Source organism: Agelaius phoeniceus, chromosome 1, assembly GCF_051311805.1.
Source record: "Agelaius phoeniceus isolate bAgePho1 chromosome 1, bAgePho1.hap1, whole genome shotgun sequence".
NCBI lineage: Eukaryota > Metazoa > Chordata > Aves > Passeriformes > Icteridae > Agelaius > Agelaius phoeniceus.
Genome location: NC_135265.1, coordinates 87768157 through 87788035, shown reverse-complemented (window position 1 = coordinate 87788035; position 19879 = coordinate 87768157). Strand labels below are relative to the sequence as shown.

General features: G+C 38.5%; 1 protein-coding gene across 3 annotated transcripts in view; it reads left to right on the top strand.

Moving 5' to 3' along the window:
• Positions 1-19879, top strand: part of GALNT1 (polypeptide N-acetylgalactosaminyltransferase 1) — an 89472-nt gene that overhangs the window by 46348 nt on the left and 23245 nt on the right. For 2 of the 3 annotated variants that reach the window (XM_054638990.2, XM_054638980.2), the window contains exons 4-5: positions 4468-4642; positions 17969-18135. In XM_054638990.2, the coding sequence (XP_054494965.1) occupies positions 4468-4642; positions 17969-18135 (342 nt within the window). Of the gene's footprint in view, positions 1-4467; positions 4643-10592; positions 10612-17968; positions 18136-19879 lie in introns of those variants that run through there. The other variant, XM_077182790.1, reaches the window with a different exon arrangement.

Here is a 19879-nt window from a genome sequence, read left to right as displayed (position 1 = left end):
ACCAGAGGGAGGGGTAGTTGGAATCCAGTGACCATAGTTGTGTGGGATGATTTGTCTGTGGACTTAACCTTTGCTGCCACCACTGCCATGGTGGCCCACCCTGTCCACCATGGCAGAAGACCTCTGCAGTGCCTTCACCAGGTAACCTGGGGAGCTGGGATCAGAGCACCCAGCAGTGTTGTTTCCAGCAGCAATCCCTGAGCTGGGAGGAGCCTGTGCTGTGCTCACTGATATTGCTGCTCTTTCTTCTCCCTGCTGTGACCACCCCAGAGGGGTTGGGAGAAAACTGGGGGAAACCCTCTCCCAGTGCTCAGCTCTGAGGCTGCCTCACCTGCTCTGACGTGGATGGTGCACACCCCTTATCCAAAACACCGCACGTGTTCTTCCTATTGCCACATCTTCTGGGTGGTGGCTCCCTGTTTGTAATTCCTGAGGATTACTCAGTAAAAGCCACAAAGAGTAATGAATTGTTGTCTCTGGAAGGTGGCTGATGTAAGTTTAAATGCTGCTGTGAATTGGAAAGAAAATCATTTAACCTCAGTAAGCATCATCCATGTTATGCAATATTTTTTTCCAAATCTATTATTCATAGGATAGTTACTTGAGCATTATTGTTTTCATATGGGGATTGGCATTGCAATTTAGATTTCACAGCCTGGAACACAGCTTACTTAATAAATGTAAACAAGTTCCAGACTTAAAGAGAGGGTTCAAGCTGTTCTCTAACAGTACAATTAGGGACCATTCTTGTAAACAAAATATACCTAGGTGGTAGCGTGGTTTTACTAATAAAGTTTTTTTTTTTTTTTGTGTAGTTCTGTCTTATTTCTGTAAGAACCCTGAATGTCATCCCTCGGGCCCTGACTTAAATGGAGGTGAAATGAGTCATTCTTTACCCCCAGTTATAGGCTTCCTAAAGGTCTGATTGCAAAAAAAAAACAACTTCCAGCTTTGGCACTTGATGTGGTTTCTAAATAAACTTTCAGATTCATCCTCTTTCCTTTTTTTTTTCTGACTTCAAGGTGCATTCCCCTTGTGTAATGATTAGAAGCCCTGGGTGCTGGGGAATCTTTCAAAATTAGGACCATTGAATTGCAAGAGTCATGTAATCTCAGCTCTTTGCTATTTACACTCTTCTTGGAGCAATGACAAAGTTAAACTAAGATCAGCCATTTTTGTCAATTGCCAATCAAGACCTTGCATTCTGAATTTGGAGCTCTGGTAAAAAAGGAATCTCTAAATTGTGTCTCGGTTCTAAATTATCTCATCTACATGAAAAAATCCTAAGAAGAAAAGTGAGCAATTTCAAGGTTTAATTATTGAAAATGTGAACCATTTGTCATAAATCAGTCTCATTCTATTAAGGCTGAGGTGTGTGTAAGAGGCAGAACTGCTCTGAACTTTTACCTGGCCAAAAAACTTCTTGTAATTATGGTAATGCCTCCAAAGGTGACTGGACTTGGCATTGGTCAGTTTATGTGGGCTCTAAAGACATCTCACCAGAAGAATTCACCCCTTTTTCCTGGCTTTAGATGGCCTTAGATTTTGAATTATCTGGTTTTTATTTGGCATATTGACTGGTAAAAAGAAATTTGTAGTCCAAAGAAATAAAGAGTTCCTGATTTTTTAATGAAGATCTGGAAAAGGTCAAGCCTTCTTTGAAACTAATGGTTTACTGATACAAATAAGAAATATCTGGAAATACATTACTAGATTTCTTATTTAATCAGGTGGTGATTCAGTCATTTATTTAGTTCTGAAACCTGTAGCTATAAATTTCATTTCTGTTTGTTAGAAGAATGCCATCAGTACATAGAGTCCTTCAAAGGAAATTTTTTTCTGTATTTAACTGACAAAAGAGCACTGTGGTTTGAATTCTTAACGATGCATTTATTACTAATTTTGGGATAACGTTGTTGGTTGGTGTTTCTGTGAAACCTACATGCGTCTGTGGGAAAACAGATAACCATAAAAAAACCCAAGAGAAGATGGTTCTCAGAAACTTGAGAGAACATCTTCTGATGGTTAACTTTTCTTGGAAAGTCATCGCCCTGCCTGTGCCTCAGCTTGACTGTCTGCATTTAGTGAGTTGCTCAAAATATCTGGATCTAGTTAGTTGTTGCTGGATTTTTCTGCAAGGAGAATGAGGTACTGAGGTGAAATGTGTAATCAAGCAGCATGTATTTACTAATGAAATTTAAAAATTCAACTGATGAATTTGTGGAATTTGTACATCAGTATCCAAGTCACTGATGTGCTAAACTCTCATCTTAACAGGAAGATCTGCAAATGTGAGAGATGTGCTTTTGGCTGATTTAGCTATTCAGTTTAACTGGTTTAGTGAAAGTTAAGAAAGAACTGGAAGTGTAAGTGAAACAGGAAATTAATTTTTTTCTTCTAAATAGTTCATTTTGTAGGATAAGACACTTGCTCCTCAGAACTCAGAAAAACATGCTGCATATAACTATATTCTGCTAGGGTTTTTAAAATTGTTTTAGTTATGTGGAACACCCATTGTTAAATCACTTTCTGTCTAAGTGAACCTATTGCTACACGCTTAACAAAAGTTGCTGTGATAGCCCAGATAATAATACCACGCTGAATGTATAAAATTAAGCCCAAATAATTACTTTATTGTATAGCATAATTTTAAGTTAATTACCCCCCCAGAAGGCACAAATTCTAGTTGAAAAGGTTATGCAATTGCAAGTCAGCAGTTTTGGTGCAGGTTCCAGCCGTCCCTTCTGAAGAGGCAGAGATGCAAAGCAGACTGCTTGCTCAGCTTAGCCTGTGGCTGGAACGAGCACCTCGGCCCATCTGCTCAGGACCTGCTGGAACACACTTACTCCATCAATTTTCACTGGATGAGTGGCTGGCTGGCAGCTTCTAGGGTTTTATAGCTATCAAGGAGAGTTTGGTTAAAAGAAAGCACCCCTGTGATGGGAGGTGGATGGGAGGATTTTTCTCTGCTAAATGGTCCTGTGTGAATGCAACTACAGCAATCGCTTCAGGTACTTGAAAATGAAAGTTTCTCAAGGAGCACTTTGTGCTTGTTCCCTGTTAGCACTAAATGCAGACCAGCAAAAAGCCTCATTTATTAGTAATATATATTTAAGTCTTAGTGTTTCAGCAAGGTTGGAAGGCTCAGGCATTTTTAAAAAAATTTCCTTTTTATTTTTTATGTGGCTGTTTACTCTCTGCCTAAGGTTTAATTACACTGTGCTATCCTAGATGCAAATTAAAGATAATTTGAAGTTAGGCTTGTTTCTTGGGGATTTGGTGTCTTTATTTTAAAATACTTTCTATTCCTTTGTTTAGATCTTAAATTGCTATTTTTTTAATTAAAACTTTTGCTGAATTTGTAAAGCAGTAATGTAGCTCAAATTCAGTATTTGAGCATTTCTGTTTGGGAGAAAAGTGAATGGTACTTGTAAAGAGATGTGTAGCTTTTTAAAAACTGTTCTGATTTTTTTACATATTTGGTTTAAAACCCTAAATAATTTAAGAGTCTGAATTCCTTTTTGTCCCATTCTTCCTCTTCAGTTTGATCAGATATTTGATATTTAAATTTCTTTGGATTTCAGATGTGAAGTGTTACTGTCTTGATACTGTTTTGTTACTTATGTTAACCTTCAAAATGTAATTTTGTTGCATAAAAATAACATTAATACAAACAAGAGAAATTGTTTCTAAACTGTTGCTGCCAATGTCATTCTGTCAAAATAAAAATGTGGAAATAGATGTAAAGCTACACTTTTACTTTAATTGAACCTTTACTGTTCTGGGACATAATTTATCGCAGAGTCACAGAATAAGCTGAGTTGGAAGGGTTCCATCAGGGTAATTGAGTCCACCTCCTGGCCCTGCACAGGACACCCTGAGAGTCCCACCGTGTGCTTGACACTCTTGTTCAAAGGCTTCTTGAGCTCTGTCAGGCTGGTGCTGTGACCATTTCCCTGGGAGCCTGTTCCAGTGCCCCAACACCCTCTGGATGGAAAACCTTTTCTAATATCATATCTAGACCTCCCCAGACACAACTTCAGGCCATTCCCTTGGGTGCTGTCACTGTCACCACAGAGAAGACATCACTGCCTGCCCCTCCTCTTCCCCTCGTGAAGAAGTTGCAGACTGCAATGAGGTCTCCCCTCATTTATATCCCAGATTTTTCTTGCACATGCAGGCTTTCCTGGAAAAGTTGAATTTTCCTTTGCAGGAACTTTATAAAGTCAATTATGATGTAATGGTGGATAGAAATAAATCTTTATTGGTTTTTTACATGAATTGTGGTGTGTAAGAAAAGCACTTAACTATTTCTGTTAAACTCCCAAATGTGAAGATTTGTTTTCACTTTCAAAACCTGGTGGGTTTAGGACTGTTCTAAATGTGAGCACTCCTACAGTGTAAATTAATTTGTAAACAAACAAACACAAGCTTAAAAGGAGTTAGTAACATTTTATTTTTTCAAAGTTCCAGAACCCATGCAAAAACCACATGAAGGACCTGGAGAGATGGGGAAGCCTGTGGTCATTCCAAAAGAGGAGCAAGAGAAAATGAAAGAAATGTTTAAAATAAATCAATTTAATTTAATGGCAAGTGAAATGATTGCACTCAACAGATCTTTACCTGATGTCAGGTTAGAAGGGTAAGTACTTTCTGTTGTATTTAAAAATGTACTCTCTTTAAATGAAGAATGTGTGAAGACTAATCCAAAAGAACAGTACAGGTCTCTAAGATATTACCATTCAAGCAAACAGTTGGAGGATTTCCTGTTTACAAGATACTTATTAGTAAAATAAGATGGACCAACAGAAACCAGTTTTCTTAAGTGTTATTTAACTTTGAATCTGATTATAAGTATGAAGCCTGTTCAGGGAATGGAAATTAATTTGGCTGAAGGAAAGTTAACTCTAGCATCGGCGTTTGAGGAAAAAATCATTTGTTTCAAAAATTCATGCATTGCTTGTAATGAAGCAGACTAAAATCCTGCCTTATATAAAATAAAAGAGATTGGGTGATGAGAGAAATACTTCAAAAATTTTCTTACCTAATGAAATGTGCAAAGGCTCATTTAGATTGCATTATAATGTTTTATAATATCCATCTGGTTTGGTTTTGATCTTGCCTCTAGAATATTGATCCTTTCAGAGCTATTTGAGTCATAAGTAATTAAAAAGAAAATTGTAGCCTTGTTTTAACAAAAAATAAGATTGCTTTACTCTCCTGGGACTATGACAGGATAGATGATGACTCCCCCCCACCTCAACCCCTCTTCTTTATGAAAGGGGCATTCAGGTTGAATAAAACTTATGAAACAAAATTTTCCTAATTATCTACATTATCTTCTTGCAAGAATAATTTCTTTAGAAGCTATGCTTTGTGGCTGTATATACAAGGCCTAGCTCCTGGATGAATTGTTTTCATCTCCTCTGTCAGAAGATAATATTAGCAGAGTGAGATGAAGCTCTTGCTGCTTTTCATTTTTAATGAGTGATAAAGAACTGGTTTGTAGGTGCCTTCATCTGTTGTGATGAAAGTGATTCTGTGAGTTCCTGGTAGGGCTGGTGTTCTTGATGCATTGCTGATGTTCCTAATAATGAAGGCATATTTTTCAAAATATGATTTCACAAGATTGAAATAATGTATTTTAATTTTTAATCGATTTTCAAATATGAAAACGTACTTTTGAGGCTCTAAAAAGTTGACTTAATCGTTACCTTTGTGAGGTCTAGACTTTGAATTAGACAAAAATGGAAAAAGAAATTGTTGTAAACTATTAAAAAATTATTACCTAAAAAACCCTAAAAATTATTACCTAAAAATTATTACCATCACTCAGGTTTGCAAGCAATTGAATTTGCTATTTCAAAATCCAGTTCAGCAAAATAGAAATTTTTGTTTTTCACATTTGGCTATGTTCTGCAGTTATTGTGTTTCACAGTCAGACATGTGCTATAAGTTTTGTAGTGTTGCATTTGCTTCTCTTTTCCATTTTTTCTGGATACAATACTCTCATTATACTCAGAGTGTGAAAGTGGAATCTTAGTATAAAATTTTAGGTATAATCTCAGGACAGAATTGTTTTTTTCTGGTCTTGTAAGTTCCAGCCAAAATTTTAACATTTATGTGTGTATGCATTTTTAGTGGTTTTTGAGACAAAAATGCTTCCCAAAAATCTCTTCCGTTTGTCATCTTTTCAACGTGTACTTTATAAGGTCATGGTAATTAAGAAGTCATGGAGAATGTTAACCTTTCTCTGTCAAATTTGAGAATAATACTGTGTTTACAATGCAAGGGTGTCTTAATCTGTATCTGTGGCTCAGTATTACTCTTTGAGAACGCTGTAACCATTTTCAGAATTGTGAACGCTATAAATACACTCTGGTGTTGTGTGTATGTCTGATGAAACTATTTATCTGATTAGTCAAAATACTCCAAAGTCAAAAACACTCTGTGCTGCATTAGTGGAATTACTTCTGTTATAATTCATTCTATCTACATCCCTGGTAATATGGAAATAGTTTGTGGAGAAGGAGAATGGGTAATTTTTAATCATTCCTTACCACATTTATGTGCCTACAGCACAGCTGCCAGTAGCGCTTTCAATCAAGGTTTTGAAAAAGCAGGATATGTTCAAAGGCACGCTTAGCTGTTCAACCATGTAATTATTTTCTTCACAAGTTTTGTGGGTTGCTTCCTTTAATGTGGTGTGGCGGGAAGAAGTGATTATTTCAAGTCCTCTAATTCTCCAGCATGTCAGTTTTTTTGAAGTACAGAAGCCTGCAGAGGTTTTGCCTAGCGGTTAATCATTGGAAAGCTCGTGGAATTAAGAGTGCCAGGACCAATTTGCCACATGTATTTAATGGGAATGGCATGACATGTCAGCTTGAGAGGAGTTTTTGAAGTAGACTGCTTCATCCTTCAATTAATTTCTAGTTCTGCCAAACCCCTATCACCTGTGCAAAAACAAGTGTGTTGGTCCTGGAGTGCTCATAGGTTATCTCTGCAGATGATCCCCTCTGGGCACCCTGTTTCTGTTTTGGCCAAGAAATTTTGTTCCCTTACTAGAAGAACAAAAATGTGAGCTTCTTTAATAACTTCTAGGCACTTCTCCAGCTAAGGGAACTCCTCAGTACAAGACATCTACAGAAGCTGGCATCTCTGCTCTGCCAAGTGTGCCTCAGCTGTATTTACAGGTTTATATCTATTTTTATTATTTGGCACAAAATTACTGCACACAGACACCTATAAAATCATTGACATGTGCCTGAATTGCTGGTCACTTTGTGTCTATAAACAGGAACCTTGCTCTACCTCTGTTTATTCCAGCTGAGTGTGATTTGCTCAACAGAAAAAGCTAAGCCAGAAGAAATTTTTTTAGCCTGGATACTTCCCTGAATCTGGACTGGGACGTGTTAGTATAACAAACTAATATGATGGACAAGGCTACAACCTCTGGAGGAAAGCTGTTGCAGGGGAAGAAGCAGCTGTGCATACCAGATTGATTTTAAGTTGTTAATAGAATTATTCTTGCAAGCATGTCTTATTCTAGCCTGTGAATCAATCATCAAAGTGGGAGTTGATTCACAGTTGCCAGGAAAATATGCAGCTGTGGGCTTGACATGACAGCAGAGAGTAAAAGATGGATGATCAGGAACACTGGTGTCTTGCCTTGATTTTGCTGAAGATGAGGGAGACAATGAATAAAATAGGTGCCAGTGAGTAAAGTACATGCTCAGCTGTGCCTGTGTGCCTTAGATTGGTGTTCAGACTGGAAAGTAGAGGGATTGAAAGCATGAAATTTGCACATGGTGTATGACTTGGTTTGGCTCTCAGTGTTGTTGGAGGTGACTTCAGAAACTGCTTTGCAAAATGAAGAATGAGTATTGTGTTCTAAGGCTGAGCTTTCCAGCCTGAACTCATTAGTTAGCAATTTGTGGAATATATAAAACTTTTAAGTAGACATTTGTTCCCTGTTGTGAGAGTTTAAACCAAATTCTGAGATTTTTTTTCCTCTTGAAAAGAGCTGCTTCAAACACTTTTTTCCCAGGCACAAGCAATCAAGTCTTCAAACAATGAAGGCATAGCTGCACAGAATGATTTTGTGTTCGTGTGGGCTCCAGTTCCCACTGGAGCTGATGATGCAGTGCTAGCAGGGTGTCATGTTTGCAGCTTGATGTTTCTTGGATTGGTGATGGGCTTCCCCAAGCAGACCTGCAGCAAGCAGGAGTATCCATGCTCCTTGCTGATCCCTCAGCAACCCTTTTTCCAAGGCTACAGGTTCTATACAATTTGTTGTAAAATATTTTCCTTTTCCTTTTTTCCAATTGGTATAATTTTGCCAGAATTAAGGGTATCAGGCATCTTATTATACCTCATTTAGTTCTGCAGAGAGTCTTGGATCTTTTAACTATCATTTTCTCAAACTGTACTCAGGAAGGTAGGTGTGCTGGTATTTTGAATGCTATAAATCATGTTAAGGTGTAATCAGAGTTTTTAGCCAGATGACCCTACATATTTTGAGTCAACTGTGTTTAAATCCATACAAATTACAACTTCAGCCACTTCATGGAAAAAAGAAAGGTGCATATCTCTGAGATCTTCATGTTTGACTGGTACATTAATGTTGTCAGATTGTATTACTGAAGGGTTTTTTTCTGGATCAAACTACCCTTCTCAGTTCCTGCTGCCAAGCTTACTTCCACAATTGGGAGGAAGGAGACAATTTTCCAAGTTAAAAGACATTCTTCTATGTTACGTGTATATTGTGGAGTTCATGACAATTATGCTGGTCCTCTCTGAGTAAATCTAGTAAAATAGTAATTCTGACTGATTCTGTCATCTCTTTGGTTAGAAAGAACAGAATTTAGATTTCAGCACTGTTAATTAGATGATACAATATAATTTTTTTCAGTTACCACAATGTAGTTTTCATATCTGTACTTTAAAAATGTAATGTAAAAAAGTATGACATATGCATGTGAGAATATACTGGAATTTGGAATTTTAGCTTCTCAAAGTAAATTTATTTGCTCTATACTTTAGGATACTATAGTTGAATCAAAATATAACACATCCATAAAATTAACACAATCTCAATGTGAGGAAAATAGCTTTAGTAGAAGTATTCATAGTAAAACAAATGAAGGCACACATGCAAGAGTGTAGTCTTGGGACTCAAGTGGGATATTTCATGGGTGTTTTAAAAGACAGCACTCAAGGTGTTTGCTTCTATATGAGGCTTGTGAAAGTGTGCTTTCTACTTAGTTATTTAATTTAGGAGAATAGCTAAGGGGTAGTTTTATACTACATATAATTTGGTATGAATGTGGACTGCAGATGAAAGACGTTTTCTCATCACTTCTGTTGATACTAATCTGATGATTGTGTGGCCTGGGTGTTCACTGGCTGGATGGACACCAAAAAGTGCAAAAAAGTATAGTTTGTTGATTCAGCAAACTGAAGCAACCCACACAGCAGCTATATGACCACCAGATCTGGTGGAAAGAAGGGGATGGGACAAAACTGTAATGGCAAAAGGTGGGTTTATTGCTTTTGGCAACAGCTCACAATTGCACTGGATTATGTGGAATGTGGTGGGGAGAAAAGCTTTCTTATAGGACCTGAGCATTAAAATCCCCATAAGGCCATGGGGATATAAGCTCCATAAATCATTATATACTTTGTGAACTTTGGGCAATCATTTAGCTCAGGTCATAGTAATGTAAAGACAATAAAAAAAGAGCAAAGTTATCAACATAAGTGGTGGAAGACTCAGGAGCTTTTGACTTAAGCTAGAAATCCAGGCTGTTAATTAACCTGGCATCTGTAAAGAAATCTGCTGACCTCATCACCAGCAGTGTAACTTTCAGCAATGTCATGGACATCTGAAAGCATATGAGGTATTAAAGACTTTTCCGTTCTTTCAAGCAGGAATGTTTTTTCATCTGGCTTTTGTGGTGCCTATAGCTTGTTACTGGCCCCTTGCAGAATCAATGTTTGGAATTGTTCTTGCTCACATTGATTTAGTGAGTTAGCTGAAAGAAATTCCCTATAAACCTTTTCCTTAGAGAAAGCTTAGAGGGGAAAAAAATAGCATTAAAAATCAGCTTATTTCCTGTAAACTGCTTTGGTTTTATTTTGGTGGTGGGAGGGGGTTACACTATACACACACAGATATAAATATATATACCCAGATGTATATGTGCACAAACACTTGGCAGTCTCACAGTCTCATTCTTAATTGCAATCTTCCTATTCATGCTCATCCATTTTGGATGAGCTACCATATCCTGAAATTTATTTAGATTGTTAGGTCAGGTATGGAAAATAATTGGTCTAGAGATTTAGGTTCAATTTCAGTCTCTGAGGACAGAATTGGTTTTACTTCTGTCAAGAGATGCTTTTCTGTGATCGCTTTCAGGATAAGGAAAATAGTATTATTTTTGTGAAGTTCTGCTTGAATTCTGTAACCACAATGGTTTTAAGAACCATTTTGGATTTTGTTTTCAGGGTTTAAGAAGATTTCTACTTGACTCATGAGATAATGCGACCTTTCTTATATCCAAATCTTTGAGATCAGAAGAAAGGAAAATTTCATACTCTTGATGTCAGGTAAATTATGTAATACTATTGAAGGCAGATATTAAGCAGGCTGTGTTAAAATGTTTAAATAAGGATAAGGGATTTGCCTGCATCCAGGGCACCTGTTCAGAAAGAATAATTGAACTTGTGATATGAATTACAGAAAAGAATTCTGAATTACAGAAAAGAATTCTCTTCCTAAAAGGAATTGTTCTGATTTGATTGAAAGAACCAGATTCAGGGTAGTGTGAAGTTTTGTTGCAACCTTTTCTGCAGTGCTTTCTCTTTGTTCAGTTGCAAGTTAAAGGTGTGGTGGTATGCAAAATCTGAGTAGTGAAATGTGGTTTGGCATGTTACAACAGCTAGTGATCCCATATCTCTCAGAAGACTTGCCTTTAGTCCTTTTAGCTGCATTGCTTCTATATGAAAATCAGATCTTTATCCAGCTTGATTGTCTTCAATTTAGGAGCTTGGAGTGTTCTTAAAATTTATGGAAAAAGCAGATTTATTAGCACCCCCTCTTAAATGGTATTATGAGGCTGCTGCTTATACTCTATGATCTTTGTGGGTCCCTTCCAACTCAGCACATTCTGGGTTTCTGTGATCCAGGAAAGACTAAGTCAGTGTTTACCAGAAAAACACCACATGGCTTGAGTCCTGGTGGTTCTTGATGTAGTGTTTTGACTTTTTCTCTGACACCCTGCTACAAGGCATTCTCCCTTGATGGAAATATAGGTCAGTCTCAGCAGCTTCAGGGTGACTCTCAGAGTCTTATTTCAAAACTTGTTTTCACCTGGATTTAAGTACAGAGGAGGTTTCTCATTGGGCATAGCTGTGCCTTGGCTCTATAACATTAACTTTATTGCAGGCTATAACTTAAAGCACATGAACAGGTAAGCAATGGAATACTGACATTTTATAGCGCTGCAGTGGTATTCATCAGATATCAGTAATTAAACCTGAAGTTTCATGAGGGGAGTTCAGATTTTCTGATTTTGTTTTCTATCGATCTGGAATTAACTTTTTTAACCTCAAAGGAAAATAAATGTGTGTTTTCAAGTCAAAGGATACTGATGCTTACTTTCCAGAGACTCTCAATGTATTTTAATACTGAAATGTGAGTTGTTTGTACTGCATCAGTAATATGAAACAAATTTATTACAGAGGCTGTGCTGTGTAGTATTTCCTCAATACTTCAGCTCTAACCTGATTTTCAGCAAGACTTGGATTATTCCTATGTGTCATTGTCAAATTTAAGTCCTGAGGTGCAGTTTATTTATAACTGCAGTTTTTATTTATAACTGTTGTTTGTAGTATCCAAGATGAAAGATTGTATTAAATTTGTAAGATGACTAAACATGCTTCCCTTCCTGCCCCAATCTGTTGCTAGTTCAGCTTTCAAAAATGCATTGGCACTGTGTTATCATGCTGCACGTACGAGCACCAATCTGAGCTCCACTGGGATTTCCCAACTGAGCTGCTCAGTGCACAGGAGACACTTCTACTTGTGTTCCATCTCTGTCCTTTATCAGAGTGCTCTGGGCTCTGTGCACTGGACTAGAAAACAAGGATTGCATACATGTTTTACTGCTGTTAATGTTTTTGAGCCATTGTAAATTATTGCTCATGGCTTGTTCCTTTGAAAGGCTGGTGGAACAGGGAATAGAACTGGAAAGAAGTAGAGCAAATCATAGCTCAGGTAGTGTGTGACTCTGTTAATTTTCATGATTATTGTTTTGAACAATCCATGTTAAAAAAAGTTCCAATGTGTATCTTGTTCTCTTATTTCTCCTCTGTGGAGAATAACATGTTGGCAGCATCAGAAGGGGTAGAAATCTCCCTTGTTTTACTTTAGAAATTTAGCATTTATTTCTAATGTGGACTATAATTATGGCCTCATCTTCCTAGAAAATTATCTAAAATTTATTTCATATTTTGCCTCAGTGAATGAGGTTTTCCTCATTGTGTCTCACTGCATAAGCATTATGGTAGGGTGTAACTGATTTCCTACAAGACCTCTTCCCTGCTTGTAGCTTTCTTTGGGATGTGATTTTTTTTTAGTCTATGAAAAGGTATTTAAGAGCTATCTAAATAGTAAATCCTTATTTTTCTCTTTCAGAAATGATTTAGTATGCTTTTGAAGGGTGTTCAGAGATCACTACTAACATTGTAAATATCTGTCTTTCAAGACTTGCCAACATTACACATGTAGCACTCAATCTTGGGTTTCAGGAATAATTTCTAAGTAAATTGATCCATGAATGCAATTTTAAAATATTGATAAAATGCCAAGTGCTATTCTGTAATAAGATGGCTGCACAGTTGCAGGGTTTTTCTAATGTCATATTTGGAATATTTGTCAAAGACCCAACAGTAAAATGAGAGAGGCAGCATGAGGGCAGCACAGGTGTTGTCCCAAGTTTCTGGAGTCTCTGCATGCCTGGCTGTGGCCAGAGTGAGTAGCTTTTTTATCTCTGATTGGACACTGAGGGGATCAGATAGGTATCAGAAGAATTTCGCCTTCTGATTAATTCAATTGAAGCATCTTGTAGGATCATCTGGTAGAATTCTTCTGCCCTTGCAGTGGTGAAATACATTTGTTCCCTTATTCCCTCACTGTATGAGAGAAGAGAAACTTCCAGTTCTGTCAGATGTGGAGATGGACTGAGTGTGTATGGTTGTGATGTTGTAGAAAGTGCAAAATGAAAAGTTGTCTTCTTTGCCTGCAAGTTTGTGCTGAAGCAACAATTAAACTCTGAGATTTAAGGGTTTAATTTTATTTGGACATAATTGCTGTACTTGTTGTCTGTTCTGGTTATTTTTGTAATGTCTCCTGTGGACTATTTGTACTCTGGGTTGAAAGAGAATGTAGGAAAGCAGTTTATTCAGAGGCTCTTCAGATGCATTTGAAGTAGCATCAGGTAGTTTTCAAGTGGTTATACTTAGTCCACTGAATAAAATTCTCTCAGGTTTTTTGTCTGAACATCTTCCTAGATAAAACCTGCAAAGCTTCTATGAAAGATTCTAATTACCTTCACAAAGAGTCACAATAATGGACAGACCAAACAAAACTCATAGTAGCTTTTAGCCTTTCATTTAAAAACCTTTTGTAATGGACTTAAAACTTTGGATTCTGGCTACAGGTGGTCAGGGACAACATGTATTTATTTTACTGTCATTGTTCTTCTTTAGCAGTGTTACAGATAAATGCTAGGATCTGTCCACCTTTCTTTGCTTCTAGTCCATTAAATTTGATTTCAAGTTATAAAGTATTCTGGCTTCTAACACTGCTCTGTGTTCTTGGGGAGGTGTGGACTAGTATGTAGTTGTAATGAACTGGGCCAAACTATTCTCATAGAATGACAGAATCATAGAATAATGGAACAGTATGGTTTGGGTTGAAAGGAACCTTAAAGATCATCTAGTTCCAGCCCCTCTACTCTGGACACTTTTTCCTAGACTGGATTGCTGAAAGTCCCATCCAGCCTGGGTGTGAACACTTCCCAGAGCCATCCACAACTTGGGCAACTTGTTCCAGTGTCTCATCACCCTCACACTAAAGGATTTATTCCTATTATCTAATCTAAACTGACCTTATTTCAGTTTAAAGCCATTCTCCCTTCCCATGTCATTACAGACTCTTGTAAGAAGTCCCTCTCCAGCTCATTTATACCTGCTCTAGGTCCTGAAAGGTGCTATAAGGTCTCTCCAGAACCTTCTCTTCTCCAGGCTGAACAACCCCAGCTCTCTCTGCCTGTCTGCATAGGAGAGGTGCCCTCAGACATCTTTGTGGCTTTCCTCTGGACTTGCTTCAACAAGTGCATGTCCTTCTTATGTTGAAGGCCCCAGACCAGAATGCAGTACTCAGTATTCTGAATGTATGATGCAAGATTGCAAAAAGATAAAATTCTCTGAAAAGTAAGTGTGAGCACCTTACAAAGGTCTTCAGAGGCAGAGTCATGTCTTTATAGTGGTGTTTTTGTAAAACAGCTTTACAAAGCCTGGTACTAAACTTAATTTTTTCTCGCATCTGATTTTGATGGGGCATTAAAAATCTTTGATAATTTTAATTCTATTTCTTATGTAATTTCCCCTTTACTTCTGTTGTGGTTTGACCTCAACTGGCAACTAAGCCCCATGCAGCCACTTGCTCACTGCCCCCACAGTGTGCTGAGGGAGAGAATCAGAAGAGTAGAAGTGAAAAAACCCATGGGTTGAGATATTCAGTTTAATAAGGAAAGCAAAAGCCACATGTGTGGCAAGGAAGGTGGTACAAGGAATTAATGCAACTCTGCCCATGGGCAGGCAGGTGTTCAGCCATCTCCTGGGAAGCAGGGCTTCATCACCTGTAACAGTGACTTGGGAAGACAAATGTCATTACTCTGTATTTTAACAATCTGAGCTATTTTTTTTTCTGTCTCTGTATTTAAAATATATGATTTTTTGTGGAGTTTCCACAATCTAAATAATATATGGAGTCACATTAGTTGAGAGTTTGCATAATCTACAGTGAATGCTGTAGATTAAAGGAAGGATGATGCATTCCATGAGGAGTAGACATTCTCAGCTGCTGTTTGGAGTCTTCATTAAATCACTGGGGATGGTATGCCTTCCTAATATTATGCACTCAATTTTAAAACAGTTTGAGGCATGATCCAACAAAAGGAACATAATGTATTAGTAGCTCATTAAAATTCAAATTGTCCTTAATTCATAGCCTGTGTGTCATACCCCTCATGGTTTTATTCTGCTTCTAATGTTGCATAACTTGGTTGAAACTAATGCTTTATTTTAAATTCTATAGTACTCCTTTCTGGGGTAATTTGTTTTCAAATGAAAGACAAAAGAATTCTTAATTTAAATGTTTGTTAATAGAATAAAACATGAGGTTTCCTTAGAACGCTAATGTCTAATCACGGGCATCAAGTGTTCTATTTTATTTGTCTTATGTTCTGCAGCAATATATTCCTGGGGCAGAAGGAGTTACCAGTGTTTTCAGAATTCAAAACAGGAGGCTTTATTTGTATGTATTCATAGCAATTTGTACAGATATAGCTAAAAGGTATATATATAGAAGGGCAGGTAAAAGAAATACTAAAAAACAGATCTCATGCTTTCAACCCTTTAAATTGTCTTGCCTGCATCAATGAATCCAGAATCATTTCATACCAAACACTTGTTAAGGACTTTCAAAAATGCCCAGCCAGTTTTGTTTTGTGACCACCCCTGTGTTACTCCTGGCAGCCTTTCAGGTGTTGGTAAACACGTGCCATGGGTTAAACCCAGCCAGCAGCCAAGTGCCAGTGCAGGGTCACTCCTAACCTGTTACCCCAGAAAGGGCTGAGCAAAATGGAGCAAAAATTCTCTCTCTATTCCCTGGAGGGTGAGAATAGACACACTCCATTTTGGCAAGGTGGAGATTCACCTTCTGCAGGACAGAGAGGAGGAATGCCTTGCAGTGGGGAGGAGGGTCCCCAAAAAACTCCTGTAGGCCTTCCTCTTAGTGCTAAAAAGCTTCCCCTCAATGGCAGATCTCAAATGTTTTGATATATTTATACTTCAGACAGTGCAATGCTGTATAAACATTGTAGGCCCTGAACACTTGGCTGATGTTTATACCAGCTCATTGATTTGAGCTCAGTAAAATAAAATCTTCTGTAAAACCATGATAAAAGGTAAGGCTGAAGATGAGAGATTTCATAGTACAATAGTAGATCCTGTGGCTATCCCAGCATGATATTCCTGGTGAATGACACATTGTTACTTTTTTTCATAGAGAACTGCTAACAGGCTTCTCTCAACTTTTTTACAAATATTCTTCCAAAAAGTAGAGGAGCAATTGGTAGATTTGTATTACTATTGTAGCTGAAGGTCTACAATCAGAAACTTATCTTCTGGTCTAGGGAGCAGTGCAGCAGAAGGAATAAAATATTTTGGGTTTAAAGTAGCAAAGTAGACTGAACAAATGGCAAACATGGCGATAAAATTATTTGGCTTATGATTGAATTTTTCATCTGAAATTCATAGTGTTTTTGTGAAAAGCTATTTTATTTTTCAAGGTATACCAAATAAGTAGCTTTTTCAGTTGGCATGCATTGCAAGTTTGTTTTTTTTTTTTTAACACGTGAAATAAATCAAGATAACATAGGGATATATGGGAGCTTTCCATAAAGATTTTATAATGTTCAGATCGGTGTGATGAATAATTAAATTTGGCATCGTTGTATAATAAGTAGGCATAATATTGAAGGCAGATAGTGCCAGATCCGACTGCTTCAATTCTCAGAAATGGTTTCACAGAAGCCCTTCCAGGTATTTCTTCATTTGCACCTGGACTTACTGATCCTTTCTGAGATGTCTGTGCATGCTGTGCTTTTGTCACCACCTCAGAGCTGAAATGCTGGTTTGCTGTGAGAGCTGCTCTGAGAGGAGCTCTGGCTAAATGAGTTATCCAGCTAATAAAATATTGATGTTGGGAGCCTAGTTCTGGCTGACATTCCTTGTGTCACTGTTTGGCATGGTACTGGATGCTGACACCGTGATCCTGTTGTGTTGGCAGGCTGCTCCTTAAGCACTGCTTTTGGATATTTAGGATAGAGGATAGCACTCTGTGCTTCTCAAGCCCTTGGACAGTGCTGCTGTTAGGATGATAGTCATGAATACTTGTTAATATATTGTAGCATTTAGATCAGGTTACATTACAGTGAACTGACTCAACAATTTGGGATCTAATAAAAGCTTTTTTGTTGGAATGGAGCTCCACTGAATATATTTCTTTTTTCACCTCGGTGTTTTCCTTTTGTTTGAGATCTGCATATATCTCTTTAATTTGGATTCTTTAAGAATTAATAACATCAAATCTTACATAAGTAGCTGTGTCATTTTTAAATGTGCAGGAGGAGCAGATCTGTTCAGAGAACACTTGTAGTTATGTGGTTATTTTTTAGAGCAGAACTGGATTTTTTTCAGAATTGTGATCAGTACTTTGTGTACAGTGTATTTATTATTCTAGAAGATAATGAAAGCATCATTTGTTTCAAAATAGCATTGCAGAGTGTAAAAATCTGGGGTGTGGGGTGGCCGTGTGGGGTTACTTGAAGTGTAAATGTCATAGTTTACATAAATGCCCTATATATGCTGTTAGGAGAGGTAAACCTATGACTTTGCATGCTAACTTTGGAAAGTGAATATAATTCTCTTTTTATTTGGTGAACTTTATAGCACTTTGCGCATGTATAAAATGTGCACTGTGTGCTCCTTTGTCACACTCTGCATAAAATTGATATATCTGGGATGTTAGTAGCGATCCTCGAGAGGGAAACCTCAGACTTGCAGCTCTAACTGAAAACTTGACCTTTACAAATACCTGCTTTCCCTTGGTTTGCAGGTGTAAAACGAAGGTGTACGCGGACAACCTTCCCACGACGAGCGTGGTGATCGTGTTCCACAACGAGGCCTGGAGCACGCTGCTGCGCACGGTGCACAGCGTCATCAACCGCTCCCCGCGGCACATGCTCGAGGAGATCGTGCTCGTCGACGACGCCAGCGAGAGAGGTAAGGACAGCGCCCAGCCTGCTGCTCCTTGTGCTTCCAAAACTGAAGCTGGCTTCTCTCAGAATCTCTGCTACAAGTCTCTTTTCCCAGCCCGGCCATTGAAGAAGGAGTCAGGATTCTTTTGTTCTAGTTCTCAAGGTTTATTTATGCAGCCTCCTGTTGGGTTCAAGTTTGCCCCCAATCAGGCTGCGCGGGTCTGGATACTCAGTCCTCTTACAGGACAGACTGCCCGAATACTCAAGCAGTTCTCAGCCTCTGGCAACCTAGCATGTTGAATTGATATCAGCTCTTTAGTGATGATCAGCTCATTGTGATTTCAGCTCTTAGCTTGGTAGGTGCCTAGGCAGGCAGCTGCAGGGGAGAGAGGAGAAAGCCGTTCTGGGGTTCTACAGCAATGTCTTTATTGGGTGGTCTGTGAAGGTTCCAGTGACAGGTCTTCTAACCAGAATAGGCTAAAACAGCCCATTATATAGGATACAGGGGGAAATTGTCAGAAATTGTCCAATAGCAGGACTTAAAGGAGAGTTGTTGTTGTTGTTCTATTTCTCTAGAGTCCCATAATGATATTATCAGACTTCTAAAGTCCATACCTCTTTGGTGTGTTCTGATGGCTGCTGATCTTCACTGACTCCTTCTTCTGCATGCTATTCTCTCTCAGGTCAGGGCTCCTCCAAGGCTCTCCCTGCCTAGCTAACCCAGCCCCTTTTTATCCCAGTTAGCTTCATTGCTCACAGCTGCAGCTCAGTTAAGGACATCGAAGCTGCAGCCCATCAAGGGCAACCAGGACCTCTGGGGCAAAGCCTCTATACAGATATTCAAATACAATACATTTCCCCTACTATAGAGAGTGACCTATAGGGTTACAGAGAGATAAGCAGGGGTCCAAAGGAGGAAGAGAGTGGCTTCTAGCTATTCACCATGACGTGGCATTTCCTATCTTTAGGCCTCTGTTCGCCATGGGGCTGTTGCAGGGCCTGTGCTTGGTACAGTTTATTATTTCTTATCTATTTCTTTCTCCGACCCGCCACAGGTCTGTCTGGCAGGTTGGGTTGAAGCACACTGCCCACCCTCAGGGCGGTGTTATCTTTTTATACTAAAAACTACGTGTACATTATTTACCATAACTTCCCAATACCTATCACCTATCTTAGACCATGTGTTTCTACTGTAAACCAATCCAAAATGCCACCATCACAGCAGAATATGGAGGCCAAGAAGAAGAAGGAGAAAGACTGTACACGCCCAGATTCTTCCATCTTGCCTCCTGAACCCCCATTCTAAAAACCCCAAAATTCTACATTCTCACCCTGTGATAAATTCCCTATCATTTTACTTAAACGTTCGTGGCTTGTAATTCCTCATATAAGGGTGGTAATTTTTTTCTATGGGTCAAGATCAAAGGCACAGGGGTCTTGGGCTCTGTGCCAAGGTCTCCAAGCCCCCTGTCAGGGTTTCAAGTCCTCCAGGGCTGTCAGAGGAATTTCCTGGGTTCTGACATCCTTGATGTGGGCTTAGCCCTCCTTTGCAAAACACAGCACCTGGGGCAGGGGAAGGCAGAGGGAGCAATACCCATTTTGAAATACAATGGATTATTCTGCACTGAAAGCTGGTGTAACTTCATCTGTCTGCCTGCCTTTCTGTTGGCAGCATGGACTTTGTGTTTTGCTACAGTTTTAGTGTTTTGCATTTAGAATTTGATCACATTCATACAGCTTGAGGGTGTTTAATACTTGAATCACCTGGT